A 19,796-nucleotide genomic window follows, 5' to 3' on the forward strand; every position below is an offset into this window, starting at 1 on the left:
CTATTATCAAATCCGGGTTATCTAGAAGCTTTAACTTTTGAAGAGGGCAAAGGCTACTGGGTCAATCGCAGTGAAGAGCAAGATTTGTCTATTTACGGAAATGACTTTAGAAAACACGGGACGACTCATAAGAAATTTGTGATTATTATGAAAGTTGATTGGTATGCTTTGTTTACGATGTTTGGAAAAGGTCAATTATGACTTCGGTACCACGAAGGTTTGATAGATGTAGATCATCAAAGCGTTTTTGTGCCGAAAAACTTTGCTGTAAATCCGAAAAGGCAGAGGCGACCTTTCATTGTGACGACTGTAACACTGACCAATGTTATGATTGCGTCACGAGTATACACCAACATAATTCTAAATTTGAGTTTCATGATCGGTCACACATAGTTCCTACATCGTTTGAATTGTTATGTCAAATATCTACGGCTGACAGTAGTCGACAGTGCACTGGTTTAAACTTTGCTGATTTACATTGTGAAATCTGTAACATCAATTTTTGCTTTACTTGTTTCGAATTCTACCACAGAGGACCAAGAAGAACACATAGGAAAACTAGTTTCAAGGATTTCAAAGCTCGAGAATCCCAGAGGAATTTAGAGACTATTGTAAAACCTATATCCCCTGTTGATACTGAAGACACTTCCTTGACATTTGTATCTTGTCCACAAATTCAGATTGATCAGGAGGTCACAAGCAGCATGGATTCATTTAATAGCGTGAATTCTCGACACAGTCAAAATGGAAGCATACCTGATTTATGCTTAAACTCAAATGAGAAAGACATTATAAATATCGAAGAAGAGCTAGCTGCTAGTCAAATAGATGAATATCATTACAACAGTCGAAGTTTCATGCTTCTAGATGGCCAAGAAAAGTTGCAGGTAAAGCTAATAATAGTGGAGTACAAAAAAGGATATTGTCAGACTTGGATTCAAACCTGTGACCTCTGAACAATATCTAAGTGCAGTTGATTTATTAAATTACCTAGCCACTGGTTAGTCTGGATTATTGTCTTTTTAAATAGACTAGTACTACTAGTGCTTTGAGCCAATGAACGTCATTGTTATCTCCCTATATATAAATTGCGGGGAACAATTGGAGAATAACTGGGACTATTTACCAGTGATTAACCTGCAGGTTCAGAAACACTTAACTCCCAAACCTTCCTTCTTTTCGCGATACCCATCCCTAAGTATACTAGTGCTTTGTGCCAATGAACGTCATTGTTATCTCCCTATATATAAATTGCGGGAAACAATTGGAGAATAACTGGGACTATTTACTGGTGATTAACCTGCAGGTTCAGAAACACTTAACTCCCAAACCTTCCTTCCTTCTTTTACCCTGGAAGACTCAACTTACAAATCAGGTCCTGGTATCCACTTGTCAACCACCTCATTTGAAGCCATGGTTTGGCCATGATCATGGCATTAAATTCAAGAGGAGCAGAAAAATCAATGTTTAATTTGCATGCATTGCTAGACCAGGGTTCAAATCTATGACTTCCAAACCTTTGTCAGAGCTACATATCAGCTGGTCACAGGCAATGACCCTTGAACTGAAGTAGTAGTGCATATATATAATGTAATGAACTTAGAGAATAACTTTTTTGAAACAAAAATCAACACAAATTGTCAATATTTGTATCAGTTAAATCCATTCCTCTGAATTCTAACTACAAAATAAGTCCTTTAGGGTTTGCATCATCTGACATACTTATGTACATCTTGACACCACATTATGAACCTCAGTATACATATGTAAAACATATGACGCAATATAATGGTCTCTATCCTTATATGGACTAGCATTGATATCTTCTCAAAAAGGCCATATTCCTTATATGTTGGGTTAATTGTAAAAACTATAAGAAGAATAGTTATTTGTAGTTGATATACATTATGTATTCTACTAATCTGTTTTTCTCTTTTTAGGTTGATGATGTTGATGACTTTTTGATAAAGCTTGGTTGTGATGAAGATGAACAAGTAAAAGTGGTATCTATCTTTGGAAATACCGGTGATGGAAAGTCCTACACAATGAATCACACATTCTTTAGCGGAAAAGAGGTTTTTAAAACTTCGGCTCACCAAGATTCCTGCACTATTGGGGTGTGGGCTTCCTATGACCCGATCACTAAAGCCATTGTCATTGACACTGAAGGCTTTCTAGGTGTAACAGCAAATCAGAACCAGAGGTCAAGACTCCTACTGAAGATTCTGGCAGTATCAGATGTTGTTATTTATCGCACACGTGCAGAACGACTCCACAATGATATGTTTCAATTCCTATGTGATGCCTCTACTGCATACACAAAGCATTTCTCTTTAGAACTGCAGGCAGCAGCCAAACGCTGTGGAAAAAGCACTTCAGATCTCCATCCATCTGTGATCATTTTTCATGAGACAACAAACACCAGAGTGCTGGGAGAAGATAATGGTTGGTGAAATTTTGAATTATTATGAAGCATTAAGAAAGAATGAAATTACCGGTACCTTGATATTTTGAAATAATACCTGCTAGATATGTATAATATTTCCTATGTAATATTAATGGAGGTTGATAAAGGGTTTTGAAATTTTGTCAACCATTTAAAGACATCCAATATGCTATATGAATTTTGACTGATACTATTGAAAAGTAATAGTAATGCTGTTAAAAAAACTTCAGCACCATTAAAGTTATAATAAATATTCCGTCTTTGCATATTATAGAGTTAGCTCCCTTGCATGTTGGTATAGATTGTTTTGTCATTATTCTGTTAGCGCAATTCATATTTTTTTCTCCAAAAAGTATTATCGTGTTATGCTTGCAAACACATAATGCCACAATCTTAATATACCTACCTGAAAGGGCAGATAACTCTGTAATATGCAAATACAGAATATATAATATGACATGTTCTGTATAATTCACTGTTATGCAATTACAGTAAAAGATTCACTCTTGTTATGATAATTAACTTTAATTATAAGTTTTCTTAACTGTTGATGGACAGTAACCAGAAACTTCTAGTTAATTATACTCCAACATAATACTCTGTTTATTATTTGAAATGTAACTAATGAATATTAATTTTGCCTTTAAATATGCAAATAATTACATAAATAGGTGGGAAGCCAGCAGAGAGTGACCTCTTGGATAAGTTCCAGCAACTTGATTGTCATATGTATTTTAAAGACTTAAAATATATTGGTACAAGAACCAAAGGGAACAAAACAGACTTCAAAAAGTTTCAAGCAGAACTTCAGCAACAATTGGAAAACAAGTCTCACAGGGCTGCCAGGAGGCCGGAGGTGGTATACACAACTCTCAAGGTTAGTTGTTATATTGTTTTTCATTAGCATATTTTCTTTGTAATCTTTTTCATGGGTCTTTTTTCCATAGAGTGAAGAAACAATGCGTTTTACTTAGTGTTAAGTTTTGCAGAAATTTAATTTTAACAATAACTTCCTGGTATTTGAAATTAGTGTTTAGTGTATTCTCAATTTACTACTTATTTCAGAGTTATCTGCCTTTGCTGGTATGTATTGATTATGACGTCATGTGCTTGCGAGCATAACATCATACTTTTTAGAGAAAACAATGTGAATTTTGCTCACAAAATAATGACATTACAATAGATACCTACCCACAAGGGAGGCAACTCTGTAATATGCAAAGATGGAATAGTGGCTGTGTAAAAATACTATCAAACTAAATTGCAATGTTTCAGAATTTAAATGACAAATTTAGTGGTGAGATAGAAAAGCCAGTGTATGGTACATTTCCTGACCAGATGTTTACATGTTCTGTCAAGTGTCTGTGCTGTGGGTAAGTAAAGTAAAATGATTTTTACTTTAATACTAATTTCTTTAAACACAATATATAGTATAAGGTTTAAGCATTGGTAGTCATATATTGGAATTGTGCTGGTATGTAATATATATTTCGGTGTTCTAGAATTTCCATGTTAGCATTTCCTGACAATGTATATATATTCAAGTATCTATTGATAGTAAAATATTGATTAATGGCTTTCTTGTCTGTTATTCTATGAATGTGCATCTACTGGCATATAGCTGTATCTCCAAATAAATGCCAGTAGACTTTAGTTTGGTTTAAAAGTAAATCAATCCAAAAATGTATTTCCTGTGATTAGGAAAAGCATAATCCTCATTATCAGCTTACCATATTCTGCAAGGAAGACAATGCAAAGTTTAAATTAAAAAAAGAACATAAACACTCAATGATAATTCATGTTAAGTTTATAGGGCAGCTTACCTGGGCTGTTTTCAATTATACAGATTGACTGGTTAGACCTAGTTGTTCGTTTATTAGTTAAAGACAGATCTGGTGATTTGATATTGTTTTCAGATGAGTCTTCACAGGCCTGTATCAAAAACTGCAGGTCCATTAGGATCGATTTATACCTGAAATAATGACTTTCACAGTGCAAAGCGGTTAAACCTGTTGTTCTGAATAAACGAAAACGGCTCTGGTTTAATTTAATTCTAAGCCAATTGATTTGAGAAAGCTATACATTTGTTACAGGGAGAGCTGTTGTCTAAGTATGAATCACAAATCTAACCAGTCACATAACACAGACAAGAGATGTAAATATCAACACCAATTTGGTAACAAGGTGTACCAGTGTAAGGTTGGTATTGCTATCATTTTTACGTATCAGGCAGTGCTATTTTGAGGTGTTGTTGCTTTGATCTTAGAAAAATTCTCAGATCTTTCTCAAACTTCATATGGTATGCAGGTCCAATAAAACTTATATTTATTACCAAACTTGTCACTTATACTATTTTTGATTAGAATCACTGGCTAGATGTTTTCTCTTTATTTTGCATTACCAAGCATATAATTTAGAGTGAACGTTTCAAAGCAAATCTTTATTTCCCAAAATCTCTTTACTATAAATTAATTCATCCAAATTTCTCTGTTAAACCTGCTATTGTGTCTTAACAGAGATGTTGGATGGGTGGTAAACAAAATGTTGTGGTGCTGAAGACATCAGAGTCAAAGGACAATGCTTGGATGGGATTTGCTAAATACGTGTGGGCAGGGTAAGGTCTAATCATAATGCTTGATTGAATTCATTGTGTTAATAAGATATATCATTTTAATAGTTAATCTTATCTTACGGATGACATGATTGATAGTAGATACCAGTTTATAATAGAGTCATTATGTAGGTATCTTTATCACACACATTATATAAATGCAATGCAATATTATAGTTTGAATTAAGATTTAAAACATACATTTTGTGTTTATTTCATGTATGAAGTTGATGATGGTAATATTAAGGTTTCGTAATATTAACTCGTTACTGGACAAGTCACAATCATGTCATGAATCCATTGAAGTGAGCAACTTTTAAACATATGTTTAAAATTTAGTGAAGTTCTGGAGTGTCCTCATTGTGGTGTAATATACCGGAGTCGAGAGAAGTGGTATGGCAACAGTCACCCTGAGGAGGCTGTTACCATGGATATTAGACATGTATGGCCTGATGTAAGTACATACAATACAAATCTTTTCAGACAAACCAAGCAGTTCCATTTTAGTATCTGTATGCCAAATACAAAATCAAAATGAAAATTATCTTTAATTATGAAGATTTTTCATGGAAGAATGGCAAAGACAGAAAATATTGTAGTGCTATATAAGATTAACTTATCTTTCATTTACTATTTTCATACTCATCATTTCAAAAATGTTGAAAATAAGATAGACACATGTATAAGTTTATTATGTTAAATCAAATTCCTGAGTTGTACAGTTAACTTTAAAAAAAAATGTACATTCACTGATTCACTGTAGTGTTCTAGTTGTATTGTGCATACATTGTGTGACAGCATTGTGTACAGTGTATGATTTGGCCTGATTTTCCTTTTGTCATACACAGGGTCTACAGAACCTACAAGGGGCACAGAATGCTGCTCGGAAATTGGTTGATGGAATTCATTATATCGCAGACTCCATCAGCAGTGTGGGATCAGGGCCTACCAAGATGTTGTCAGATTGGATGGCCGACAAAATTGCTCCCGAGTACTGGGTTCCCAATGCACAGATAAAAGTAAGCAGAAGTATTCTGTAATACATGTAATTAGATTTTATATGTGAACAGACAATATGGTACATATACATGAATTGAAAAATAGAAGTGTATTTCAAAAGAAGGAAAGCAGATATGAAAAAAGAAGTGTTTAAAACCTCATATTGAATGTTTTAAGCTAAACTTTGAAATTTAATATTTGAAAACTTAATTGATTCAACACATTGAGTAGTTTTCCTTTGCCAAATGTCTCTCTACACTGTCTCAGTTTTGGTTTTAATATATCATTGGCTCCTCTGTCGAAGATTGGATTCTGTAAAGATGTGGATGTAGACATTCAGCAACTGTTAACTAATTTATATTTTATTAGTGTATGGTCGATCATAGGTATTTCATTTAACATTTGCACCAGTGTTAAGGTAGGTCCATACTTTTGAAAATCGCGCCAATTCATTTGACGCTATACCGGAAATTGCGGAGGTTGTTTTGAATTCCAGAATGGTTTCCGATACGCAACGACATCACACTTGGATATTTTTTCAATAGGTGAAAATTGTCTACATATAATATTGAATGTTTAAAATCATTAAATAAATCAAATAAAAGCAGTAAGTGAAAATTATATGCTATCTCTGAGGTTTTTGCGGTCCCTGTCGTAAATGGGAATGGATTTTTAAACACCGGAAGTGCCGTTCGTCGCTATAAATCATAAGACGGGACCCGGCCGGACCGAAATTCCGGAATTATAAAAAAATCGCATACGGATTTCTTTAAACACACAATTTGGAGAAAATCATAAAAACAAACAGACATAAACCAGATGTAATATCACAAAAACGTATGAACTGATGTGGAATGTTTTTTTGCGGCATGATTTTCAAAAAATAGTCAAATATAACCCATCTTAGCACTGGATGAAATGGGGGTAGGGTTGCGAGTTACAAACTTCAAGCTTACAAAATTGTGAAATTTTGATCGAGGACCCCATGTTTTTATATGATATTTGAAAAACATATTACCTTGGGCATATCATATACAAATATTGTGAAATTGACATGGGTTTTCATTTCCTTTTTGGCCTATTCATTGATTTTTTACGGGCGAAAATATGGCGAAGCATGGTAATTACGTATAGAAACGGTCCTGGGAAATAACAAAAATTAGTTAGCATTTGTAAAAATAAAATAGTTTTGTATATTGTTCTATCGTAAGAAATTTAGGACAAAAAATCAACAGGATCGAGACTACATTCACCCTTATATTACAGAAAACATAATTTTATGAATTTTTCTATTTCAAATTTGCATGGATGGTATATTTCAAGCTCAAATATCTCAAAAAGTAGTTCGAGAACACCCATTTATCTTTACAGATTTGAAATCTACATGAAAAATGCAAGAAAATAAGACCTGTTAGAAAAAAATGACATGGGTTTTTCCAAAAGTATGGAGCTACCTTAATGTGTTATTGCTGTGTCTGAGTGCAATATGATGTTAAACAGAACTCCAAAAATGAAATGTCAGAGCTGTACACCATTTTACCATTACGGAACCTAAGAACTAATTTAATAATTAAAGTCAGTTTGTTTAAGAGATGTGAGAATGTAAGGAGGTAACCAGTGTTCTCCCTTAAGGAATTTTTCCTGCTGGTCCTAAGGACCGGCTGACCCTAAAAGTTACCGGTCCTGACTGAAAGTTACTGGTCCTTACAAAGTTACCATTCATCCTTGTAGTTTATATAATTACTAGCAAAGTAAAAGTTTTACTAACAAAATATATCTCCATATCTGGATTAGTATCGTAGGCTCTCAACAAATTTAAAGTCAGTGGCGTAGGAAGATGTTCACGTAATTGGGGGGCAAAGGTCCCCCGGGAAAAGAAAGGCTGAGATGAGTTTTACGATGTATTTTGATGAATATGCGCGTGCAGAAGGCGCGAGATTTTGTTGTTTGTGGGGTCCTTGGGTCTGCCCTGAGAACAAATATTACGATTTGGAATGGCTGAGATGCGTTTTACCATATATTCTAATGATTTTAAAGAGTTCTTAATACGGTAATTTTTCGATTTAAAGTTACCTGCATTTAGAAATGATAATTGTGAGTGGCGCCATACCATTATGCAACCCAGCTCGATCTGAAATACTGGATTCACACCATCGGCACATGAATTGTTGTGTAACTTAAAATAATAATGAGTTGATTTTCTTGCTAAGACATATAAACAAATCAATCTTTTAAGAAGCATTTCTTGAAATAGTATAATCCCTTGATGGACATTTTTAGTCAGTTCGTGTGTATTGAATTTTCATTATTAAAGAACATTTTGAATGTTTTAGTAAACTCACCGTGCAGCGGAAAATTTTCTAAAATGAAGTTTTGTACAGTTTGATCTTCGACCTTTCTACAATTCTACAGCCATTTTTGTTTGTATATATATCTTCTATCTGGACCAAAAGTTGCCGGTCAAAGTACCAGCTACACGGTAGAAATTGTCTGCCCGACTATAAAATTGCCGGTCACGGGCAGACGGACAGGCATTAATTTCGAACGCTGGAGGTAACCAAATTTCTATATTGCACAACTTTTGAACTAGCTTGGTTACTTCATAAGATATCAACATTTTAATGTTGTAGGAATGCAGCATTTGTTCTGTAAAGTTGGAGAATGAACAGAAGCATCATTGTCGTGCTTGTGGAAAAGGCTTCTGCGATAGTTGTTCAAGTCATAGGAGACCGGTGCCAGAGAGAGGCTGGGGAGAAAATGAGACTGTTCGTGTTTGTGACAACTGTTTCCAGACAGATGCTATGGCAGGTGAGAGGCTAAGGATACGTTTACAGCGCCGTTACAATAAGCGTAATTTGATTGGTAGCTAGTCAGGTTGTATGGTAGCTATTCAGTTTGCCAACAACATTCAATAAGCTGTGTAAGCACGGCTCTCATTGGCTGTCGCTTCAATGTAGGGGCGGAGCTAAAACAGTTGGAAATGTCTGTCGTCGATTACTACATAAAATGATCGGCATCGTAAGCTTCATAATGTAAAAAGGTTACACAAATACATTTTAATTACCTCATGTATAGACTCTAAATCAGCGCTAATCAGTGAAGTACTTATGGAAAGAGCTACTGTTGTAGCAGAAAAGTCAGTCAGAAATTGTACGGAAAAGAAATCACCTGCTTCTGACTAATTATAACTTTACCGCAAGGTGTGTGAAACCAAATAGGGTACAATGTACAACCGACCATTGTGTCTTGCCAAAATATATTCCAATAAAACAAGGCTTTGACACATACCTGGATGTTAGTAGGGGATGCTATTCCAGCTGTAGGTGTAAATTTTTTTAACTTTGTCACCAGTATTTAATCAGAGAGATACATTTGAATCTTCTCGGCTAAAATCAACCTACATTTTTAGGTCATCTGACCCGAAGGGTCAGGATGACCTATAGTCATCATGTTTCGTCCGTCGTCGTCCGCCGTCCGCCGTCCGCCGTGCGCCGTCCGCCGTGCGTTAACTTTTCACATTTTGAACTTCTTCTCAAGTTCTACCGGTGCAATTTGGCTGAAACTTGCATGAAATGATCCTGACATGGTCCCGACAAAGTGTTGTTATTTTTCGGGTCAATCCGAAATCCAAGATGGCTGCCACAGCCGCCATCTTGAAAACACATTTTGAACTTCTTCTCAAGTTCTACCGGTGCGATTTGACTGAAACTTGCATGAAATGATCCTGACATGGTCCCGACAAAGTGTTGTTATTTTTCGGGTCGATCCGATATCCAAGATGGCCGCCACAGCCACCATCTTGAAAACACATTTTGAACTTCTTCTCAAGTTCTACCGGTGCGATTGGGCTGAAACTTGCATGAAATGATCCTGACATGGTCCCGACAAAGTGTTGTTATTTTTCGGGTCAATCCGAAATCCAAGATGGCTGCCACAGCCGCCATCTTGAAAACACATTTTGAACTTCTTCTCAAGTTCTACCAGTGCGATTGGGCTGAACTTGCATGAAATGATCCTGACATGGTCCCGACAAAGTGTTGTTATTTTTCGGGTCGATCCGATATCCAAGATGGCCGCCACAGCCGCCATCTTGAAAACACATTTTGAACTTCTTCTCAAGTTCTACCGGTGCGATTTGGCTGAAACTTTCATGAAATGATCCTGACATGGTCCCGACAAAGTGTTGTTATTTTTCGGGTCGATCCGAAATCCAAGATGGCCGCCAGAGCCGCCATCTTGAAAACACATTTTGAACTTCTTCTCAAGTTCTACCGGTGCGATTTGACTGAAACTTGCATGAAATGATCCTAACATGGTCCTGACAAAGTGTTGTTATTTTTTAGGTTGATCCGAAACCCAAGATGGCCGCCACAGCCGCCATCTTGAAAACACATTTTGAACTTCTTCTCAAGTTCTACCGGTGCGATTAGACTGAAACTTGCATGAAATGATCCTGACATGGTCCTGACAAAGTGTTGTTATTTTTTAGGTTGATCCGAAATCCAAGATGGCCGCCACAGCCGCCATCTTGAAAACATATTTCGAACTTCTTATCAAGTTTTACCGGTGCGATTTGGTTGAAACTTGCATGAAATGATCCTCACTTGGTCCTGATAAAGTGTTGTTATTTTTCGGGTTGATCTGAAATCCAAGATGGCTGCCACAGCGGCCATCTTGAAAACACATTTTGAACTTCTTATCAAGTTCTACCGGTGCGATTTGGCTGAAACTTGCATGAAATGATCCTGACATGGTCCCGACAAAGTATTGTTACATCTCTGGTTGATCACAAATCGAAGATGGCTACCATGACACTATATCTAATTAATTTCCTATATGTTAAGGCCCTTGGGCCTCTTGTTTGAAATAAAATTTGTTGAAAGAAATTGAAAATGATCCTGACATGGTCCTGACAAAGTGACACCATATATAATTAATTTTACTATTGCCAAGGTAGTCAGATGACCGTTAAGGCCCTTTGGGCCTCTTGTGTAAACTACCGCCGCGCAGGCGCCAACGTCCGAGAACATTACCACGAATATGAATCAAATTAAATTATAAATATGTAGGCAATGCATTCAAACTCAAAGTCTACAACTAGAATAACATCCCCTACTACATGTAACATCCAGGTATGTATCAAAACCGTGTTTGATCAGAATATATTCTGATAAGACATAATTTATTGTCAGCCGTATCTGATTTGTTTTTCCACACCAAACTGACCTTGCAGCGGAAAAGTCAGTCAGAAGGTACAACAGTAGCTAACGTTAGATTTGGCTGTGACATTACATTTACATTACATTACAATGGATACAATAGATCTAAACCCAACACATTATTAAACACGATGAAAAGTTTGATCCATTGGAACGTTAAGCTACAGCATGACTACTCCCCGAAGTCGAGAGAAATGGCCAATAATTTATGAACAAAACACCTCAAAACATTCAATTAATAAGTGAAACAAAACAATAACGAATTTTTGATACAGTGATTGAATGTATACATTGTAAAATATTAAATAGTACACAACATGATCAAACACATTGTAAAACAGAGTCGGGTATGAACATCAAAGATCCGCTGGCTCCCCCTACTTCTCAATGTTGTCAGCGATCTTGTCAGTCAGGGGGCAATCAGTCGGGCTGCCAATACTTCAGCCAATCAGTGCCTTCGTTAAATGCCACCTAAAATCTAATCTACTGCATCCGTTACCAGCCTACTAGATCAGCTACCAGCCAACGTGTCTATCGAGTGAATGAATGTAAACAGGAACACTTGTTGTAACGGCGCTGTAAAGTTTTCCCCCCATGTAGTTTACTGTAAAATGCAATAACAGCATTTTTTTTCTGGGAAGCTGAAAATCATTTTCCTGTTATCTTTAAATTGAAGTGTAAACTCATGTTATAGTATAGTGCTTTGGGCATCATTTTAGTCTATTATTTCTTACCTCTGTTTTGTTCATTTTTGTCTGTTTGAAATCTATCTAACCTCTGAGACTGTATGTTCTCTAACAACAAGCAGACGATGTATGTATGCCAACAAAATCTTTGACAGGTTCTGCCGACAGTACTGGTAGTAACTCCCAGACGACAGCCAGACGTGTCGGCGAGGCTGTGACTTCAGCCATCGGTGTGGCTGCCTCTACATTTAACTACCCACTTGGTATGTATATATTAAGTTATCCCTAATAATCAGGGAAAGGTAAGTGTGGAGGGGCAGTAATTTATAAGTTATTTCACTTTTAGGCTGCATGTGGACAAAGTGAGTGGAGTATTCATTAGTGTTGGGAATCGGTTGAAATTTCATGGTCGATCATCAGTTTTATTTAACCAATCAATGATCGATTCAAATCAATTATTTTTTTCCTTGATGTATAAACAAGTCTCATATAAAAATATCCTTCCAAGGCTTACGATCGCGAGGCCTCTTTGTTCTGTCATGTTTTCATATCGCTTATTTTCTTCACAAATTATGCGCATCTGAACGTTTACATTACTACGTAATGCTTATGTGCTCTTCAATTCGTCTCGACGCATAAAATTTAAATTCACACAAGGGAATGATTTTAACAAGTTGACTATTATTTTTTGCATGATTAAGTGATCAGCTAACTTTATACTTTCCTTTATCAGCGTGTCAGAAAATTCTGACAAACTCTATTACAGATTTCATACTCGACTAATTGATCAAACACTTCAAACCAACGATACTCGACGAACTCGATTAATCGGAACACCACAAGTATTCATAAAATTTTTCAAAGGAAAATTCAGTAACAGAGTGAATATTCATGCTGGCTTTATATATCCAATCAAGTCATATTTTGACTGGAGTTCATTAATTTTTAGATTAGATTAAGGTAAATTGAGATCTTTTTAACGTAGAAAATAAATTGTTTGATGTCATTGAAATTCACTCTACCACCTGTCTCTGCTAGGATTATACATTTTGATTTATTTTGCAGGCATGTTGAAGGACACTGCTAGGCCAGCCTACTGGGTACCGGATGCCGATATAAAATCGTGTTGTGTTTGTAAGGAACAGTTTGGACCTAAGCGGGCCATACACCACTGTAGAGCCTGTGGTAAAGGGGTGTGTGAGACCTGCTCCCCTAACAAACTACCCGTCCCCATTAGGGGCTGGGACTACCCTGTTAGGGTGTGTACTAAATGTGAAAAAAAGGCGGACGAACTGGGATCTACATGATGATTAAGTTATACACTAACTATAAGTGTACATATCAGCTTACCGATACATACTACAACAGTCTGTCAGGGTATATATAAGAACCAACTTTAAACGGATTCGCTTTATGTGAGATTAACACTCTTCCATCACTGCCTGTATTCTACTGGTAGTGTCTTTGAATGTGTAATTTGCTAAAATGCTTTTTACATTTACCATATCAGGTAATGTATGAGAGAAATTCAAAATGTTTTATTTAGAAGCTAATTATCTTTGCATCTTGCACACTAAATGATGTAATAATTTAGCAGATAATGTTGCAACACATAAGGACCAAATGCATAGGTGTGATATATGTGACAGAATGTAGGAAAGAAATATTTCTATAGAAGATAGCATTCAACACACATTGATAAAATGATCAGGTGTGAATCAGAATACAACTGTACACGAAAGGTGAATCATATCAATATCTAGTCTTATAGTTCTATGGACCTAGTTGTAGGCCTGCTGTGATAGGGGAGGTGCTATATGTGATTAACTGGAATTTTGTGACTTCATTTACTCTTTATAACTCTTTAATAATTTTATTGTCTATTGTTTTATAAACTACAATGTTCATGTCTGACATGATATAAAAGAGTAGTTCTACATACATGAAGCACCAGGATGTCTACAAGACTGTGTGAAAAATATTGTTTTAGCCATTCCTAATCTCAATGTATTCCAGATGAAACATATTCCTTCATTCTTAGTATGTACCTTGATATTTACTGATACATGCACATGATATTGATGTTTTATTTTATTAAGTTATCTTTTGACTTCTATAGAAAGTTTTATTGTCCATGAGAAAGTATCTGTGTATCAAATATCATATCTAGAATAGTTCCATGTCTAAAGTTAAAGTTTGTGTTATACCCAGTATACAGTCATCAGTTGTATGTTAAAGGTAGGTTTCGCCCAATGAAATATAAAGACTACGAAATTGAAATTTATCCTATACATAGATATAATCTTCAGATCATTTTCAATGCATACAGCGAACAATATGGTTGGTCAGTTGCCTAGCTTGACCAGGAAAATACTCCTCTAAAAATAGAGCGAAGTCAAGCTTTACATAGAACATGACGTATTTTTTCCAAAACGAGGCTGCAGCAACAAACGGAAGCGTGCAACAAAATGTCAGATAGATAAATTTAACTCACCACGTGCAATGCCGTTACACGAGTCCCAACAGATCCCGACAAGTTCCGCTTGAGATGTGGCTTCTGTTTCTTCTATTGCTACATGCCATCTCTGAATTTAATTCCCTATAGATATCCTAGGGTGCTACCGAATCCATTATAATTTCCTCCACTTTGTTGCCGATTCAGATATATTTCTTTCATCTCACACACTTTCGTTCAGCCATTTTGTTTACTTTTAGTGCGTGACAATGCGCAAGCGCCAAACTTCGACAACACAATCCATCGCAGCTTCATTTGCATATTATTTTGTCTGACGGACACCGTAATAAATCAAGGATTTCCTTCAATTTTGTATTCAAGACACATTTGTTCAATCTCAAACACATAAAGAAATTAAATTGAGATATTTTAATATTTTTTTTCATCTTTTCTTCCGCTTATCGCATTTCACAAAAAAATATTTATTTGGTTGGGCGAAACCTACCTTTAAGGATATTTAACTATTTTGTCTCACTGTTTTTGTCTTGTGATCCTATACACACTGCCTATATAGACACACCTCCCTATTTCATGTACAGTACATGGTATAGATATATCTAACTGTATACAATTGTACATGAAACTACATGTACCTACATTTGACCTATTATGCTATCATTATCGGCCAATTGATTAGTTACCACATTTTATATATAAATGATAAGTATACAGTGAGGTAGATTTACCTAGATGTAGTTTCTGTTTTATCATCTGATTGAGACTTCTATATTAACATTGAATTGAAATTTCTTTATCATCACCCAAGTATTAATATATAAAGCATTAATAACTTACACAATATTAATATGTTGTTTAAGTACTGTCTCGTCTGATTCTTCTTTGTCTTGCACATAACTTTAACTGTGGAGGATTAATATTGTAGTTGATGATGGTGTCACCTTTAGCTATAGTGTGCATTGTACTGCCTTTGCTCTTTGGATCATTTAAAGTTTTACCTTAAGGTCAAAAGTAAACTAAAAGTAAAAACTGTAAATGGGTGCTGATGTCAACAACCTTTTGTCAATATGCAGTCATCTGTAATTGGATTGTTTATCATAATCATTTACATACATGTAAAAGATCAATTAATTTAATGTAATGATTTCAAACATATGGTGATGTTATTCGTTAATCATTTATAACAGTTAAGGGGATCCTGAGACAACAAAGTTTTATAATCCTTAAACTTTTGTGAATCGACAATGTTTAAAAGCATGTACGTTTTAGAATATGTAATGTATATTAAATTAACAAAACATCCCATTCTGCTTTTATAATGATACTAGTATCAGTATGTGCAAATGTGATATGTATATAATTTTAGTGCTGTGCACATAATGTGTTTTATAATTGACTAAAAGCTTGTCAAAACAACACTGTCTTTCACATTTAAAATACTTCTACTGTATAGAAAGACTTGAAATTAGTGCTGAGCACAGTTAAGGTACACATGTTGTAACAAGAGGTGACCTGGAAATATTTTCAAGGTCACTTGTGCTAAAATCTATAAGTCCACCAATAGATCTAGAGACATTAATACTGGGCCATGAGGTCCTGAGGTTTAGAGTTACTAAGGCCCAAACCAACAGCTAATGTAACTGGGATCAAGTATTGAAAGCAAAATCTATTATGGACACTTCAGAACTCAATGACAGCAGTTAAAGCCAAAGGTTTACCTGATGTAAAACAGAAACATGCCCATAAAGATAAACTATAATCAGATTCATTTATATGTACATGTACATACCATTTTGTTTGTTGTTATAGGACTGCAGTGCAATGTCAGAAATACTTTGTTTTACATTTGTTATCGTATTGTGCTATTTACTGACATACAGGTTGTCATGACAGGAAAGATTTGTAAATATCCCAAGATTACACATTTAAGATATACCGCTTTTGCAGTTTGTGTATTTGATTTACTTATAACTTCATTGTAAGGTATACAGCTAATTAAAGGGATCACTGGAAATGTTTTAGGACCTAAGATCAAACTTGACCACTTTAGAAAAAAGTTTTGTAGTTAGCATATCCCTGGACAATTTTTGTTCCTGTTAATATCATGAATCAGTGTATAATTTTTTATGTGTATGTGATTAGTCTTATTTTACTTTTTATCCAAAGTAAATTTATCAATTTGACTATTGTTAAGCCTAAGTATTTTCGAATATTTACAAAATTGAATTTTACGATTTTGGTTTTAGACACATAAAATGTCTTGTACAGACTTAATAGGCAACAGCAAGATATGGTACCTAAATTTGTACCTAAAAATTCTTTGATTTTATCAGCCTATTTCCTACTTTCAATGATTTCATATTGCATGTAGTTATATAACTGTCAAACAAAAGTACCTGGAAGTGTTATTAAAGATTCGACATCTCTATGAATTACGTATTGACTGTTGTTATGTAATTATTTTATGAACAACATCATTTGATTTGTTATACAGGTGCCATGGTTTATTGTTTCCATTCAAATGGATATCATGGTTCTTACTTTAATAAAATGGGATATTCAAACAAAGAATGCATTGTTTTATTTTAGGTTATCTGACCTAAAGGGTAAGGATGACCTATGGCCATCATGCACTGTCAGTCATCGTGTGCTGTGTGTTAACTTATCACAGCTTCTTCTCAATAGCTCAAAGGCACAGATTTAGCATGCTGGGATGAAGGAATAACAGATTGTTCAAACGACCGTGACCTTCATTCAAGGTCATAGGCATAAAAAGGCTAAAATCTTTAGATGACTTCTTGTCAGTAACTAAGAAGCCTACCGGTAGTGTCCTGATATTGGGTTTGTAGCATACTGGGATGAACAGTTACAAAATTTGTTAAAAAAAATGACGTTGACATTCATTCAAGGTCACAAGGATCAACAAAGCTAAAACCTTTAAGGGACCTTGTCAACATTAAGAGCCTTAGAAACCTAATATTAGACCTGTAAAGTGATGGAATGAAGTGCTATCAGGTATGTTCATATGAATGACTGATCACCATTCGAGGTCACAGGGCCAAATATTTGGATAACTAACAATTACTAATAACTAAGAATCCTGATATTAGGCCGATAAAGAGCGACAAAGTTTGTTCAACTGAATGACCTTGATGTCATTTCATTTCAACAAATTTAATTGACATATTGATGGTACAGTCAATAGGATGGAACAACAGGCTAGGCCATATAAGTTATCTCCATTGGTGGATTGAGTGTTTATATCAGTTATAATATTTATATATATATTGTTACATTAATAATTTTGAAATGAAAAAATACAAGAACATTCAGGGGAGATAACTCAGGTTTAACACAGACAGACACACCATAACACACCTTACACACAATTATAATCTAAACATGAGGATATAGTGGTCATGATATCAATATATATATATATATATAATGTATCATATTAAATATGTATATAATAGACATAACATTATTATGGGATAATATACAGTTAGGTGGATTGACCAAAAGTCCATGTGCATTATTGCACAGGTCATAACCATCCAAACTGTTATTGTTTGAGTTATACATAATTAATTATTTTAAGTTTAGCAATATAATAATATGATAACTTATTAACTGTTGTAAAGAATCACAAACTAAATCAATGAAAATCAGTTTATTAACACAGAAACACAGCAATATTGCCCAACTAGTTTCCAACTTTTTCAAGGATTTTACAAAATTAGATTGATATGAAAAATATTCTATGAATAAGTCCAAAGGTCTTGATTGTCATTCAAGCTTACAGATACTAAATAGGCTAAAATCTTTGAACAACTTGTCAATAACAAAGAGGCCTCAGACCTGATATTAGGCCTGTAATATTCTGGGTTGAGAGGCTATAAAGTCTTTTCATGGAAAGGTAAAGTATGTAAAAATCTTAAACAACTTTATATAAAAGGCTTAAACAGGTCAGATCAGGCTTGTAGCATGTTTGAAAAAGCACTTTCAAGTTTGTTTACTTCGATGACCTTGACCTATTTTCATAGTCACAAAGGTCCAAGAGTCCCTAGTGTACAATGTCTTACTTGTTAGATGAAGAAAACATGACCATTTTGGGCCCATTTTGTTCTTTTGTATCGTACCAAAGATTTGTTTTCTTGCTACTGTATTCTTTTGCCATGTTTTATTGTGCCAATAGTCAGGAAATCTTTAAGGTCCGTGTTTTTGTATGGCTGAGGATACATAGCAAAGCTGTGAACTGCTCCTTGAAAAAATATTAGTAAATCCTGACTTAGCGATTACCTCTGTATAAAGACCACCTGATTAATAAGACCACTTCTCTAGGTTCCCAATTGATTAAGAAGACCACCTGGCTCTAGACATTTTCCCTCTGTCCCTTGGGTGACCTTTATACACAGCTTTATAATTGTTTTACTGACAGATCATAAAAGTAAGATTGAACAAAAGTTACCTCTATACCAGAGACCCATAAACACACGGTACTGGTTTTATGGTCTGTATGTCTTGATCAAGTTAATACTTTGCATGCAAGGTGTTGATAGTAAATAAGAGTCAATTTGACATTTCTATCATATCTTGTATCATAGCCTAGAAGATTCTGGTCATTGAGCTAATATGTTTTGTTTGTAATTTGTTCAGATGACAAAGGTCATTTCTGGTCATACTCAGATTTTGTAGTCATTGGTCACTCTGTTGAAGGTCAATTTCTATATTGTCTGCAACATAGTAAAGGAAATGAAGTATGTGTATTAGGGTCAAGGTCATCAACATATGACTTTTACTCCGACATCACCAACATGACCTTGGGACATTATTGGTTGTACAGTTAAAATAAATTAAATACAGTGGAACTCGGTTGATACGAACTCGAAGGGACCGAGATAAAACTTCGAGTTATCCGGGTGTTCGAATTAAGCGAGTTCTCATGTCTACTGACGATCTCTTTACTTGGTATATATAGACTAGTTCCATGTCATAAAATGATGTGAACAAGAGAGATGTCAAAATCGCCGATGGTAGTTGCAAAATTATAACAATAAAACAGAGATATATATTATGAAATGCTGTTCTACAGCAGATTCATGAAAAAGAAAATAGGCATTTTCGGAGAACTCGTTGTCCAAAAACTCTCATTTCGAGTTATAAGAACTTTTTATGTATGATTTTCGTCTTTCGGACCCAAAATTTACTTCGTGTTATCCGAGTTCTTCGAGTTTTCCGAATTCGAATTATCCGAGTTATTTATACAAAGAGAAAGAGGGAATTCGGTCGGGACCGGCAAAGTACTTCGTATTAAGCCGGGTTGTCGAATTATCCGAGTTCGTATCAAGCAAGTAATACC

The 19,796-nt window shown here is 35.1% G+C and overlaps 1 protein-coding gene across 1 annotated transcript; it reads left to right on the forward strand.

Annotated features, from left to right (window-relative positions):
- The first annotated feature begins 73 nt into the window (after positions 1-73).
- LOC138318727 (zinc finger FYVE domain-containing protein 1-like) lies at positions 74-17,005 on the forward strand. The gene is made up of 11 exons (XM_069261370.1): positions 74-887; positions 1,941-2,445; positions 3,118-3,323; positions 3,722-3,819; positions 4,540-4,645; positions 4,963-5,060; positions 5,397-5,511; positions 5,906-6,076; positions 8,687-8,864; positions 12,117-12,224; positions 13,027-17,005. The coding sequence occupies exons 1-11, from the start codon at positions 198-200 to the stop codon at positions 13,266-13,268; spliced, it is 2,517 nt and encodes an 838-aa protein (XP_069117471.1). The 5' UTR covers positions 74-197; the 3' UTR covers positions 13,269-17,005.
- Positions 17,006-19,796: the final 2,791 nt, after the last annotated feature.

Source organism: Argopecten irradians, chromosome 3, assembly GCF_041381155.1.
Source record: "Argopecten irradians isolate NY chromosome 3, Ai_NY, whole genome shotgun sequence".
Taxonomy (NCBI): domain Eukaryota; kingdom Metazoa; phylum Mollusca; class Bivalvia; order Pectinida; family Pectinidae; genus Argopecten; species Argopecten irradians.

Excerpts from the sequence above, each read along its gene's own strand:
- LOC138318727 (XM_069261370.1), top strand. The coding sequence starts at position 198 with ATGACTTCGGTACCACGAAGGTTTGATAGATGTAGATCATCAAAGCGT. Across the intron at positions 888-1,940 it reads ATGGCCAAGAAAAGTTGCAG|GTTGATGATGTTGATGACTT; the intron begins GTAAAGCTAATA and ends TTCTCTTTTTAG. Across the intron at positions 2,446-3,117 it reads AGTGCTGGGAGAAGATAATG|GTGGGAAGCCAGCAGAGAGT; the intron begins GTTGGTGAAATT and ends TTACATAAATAG.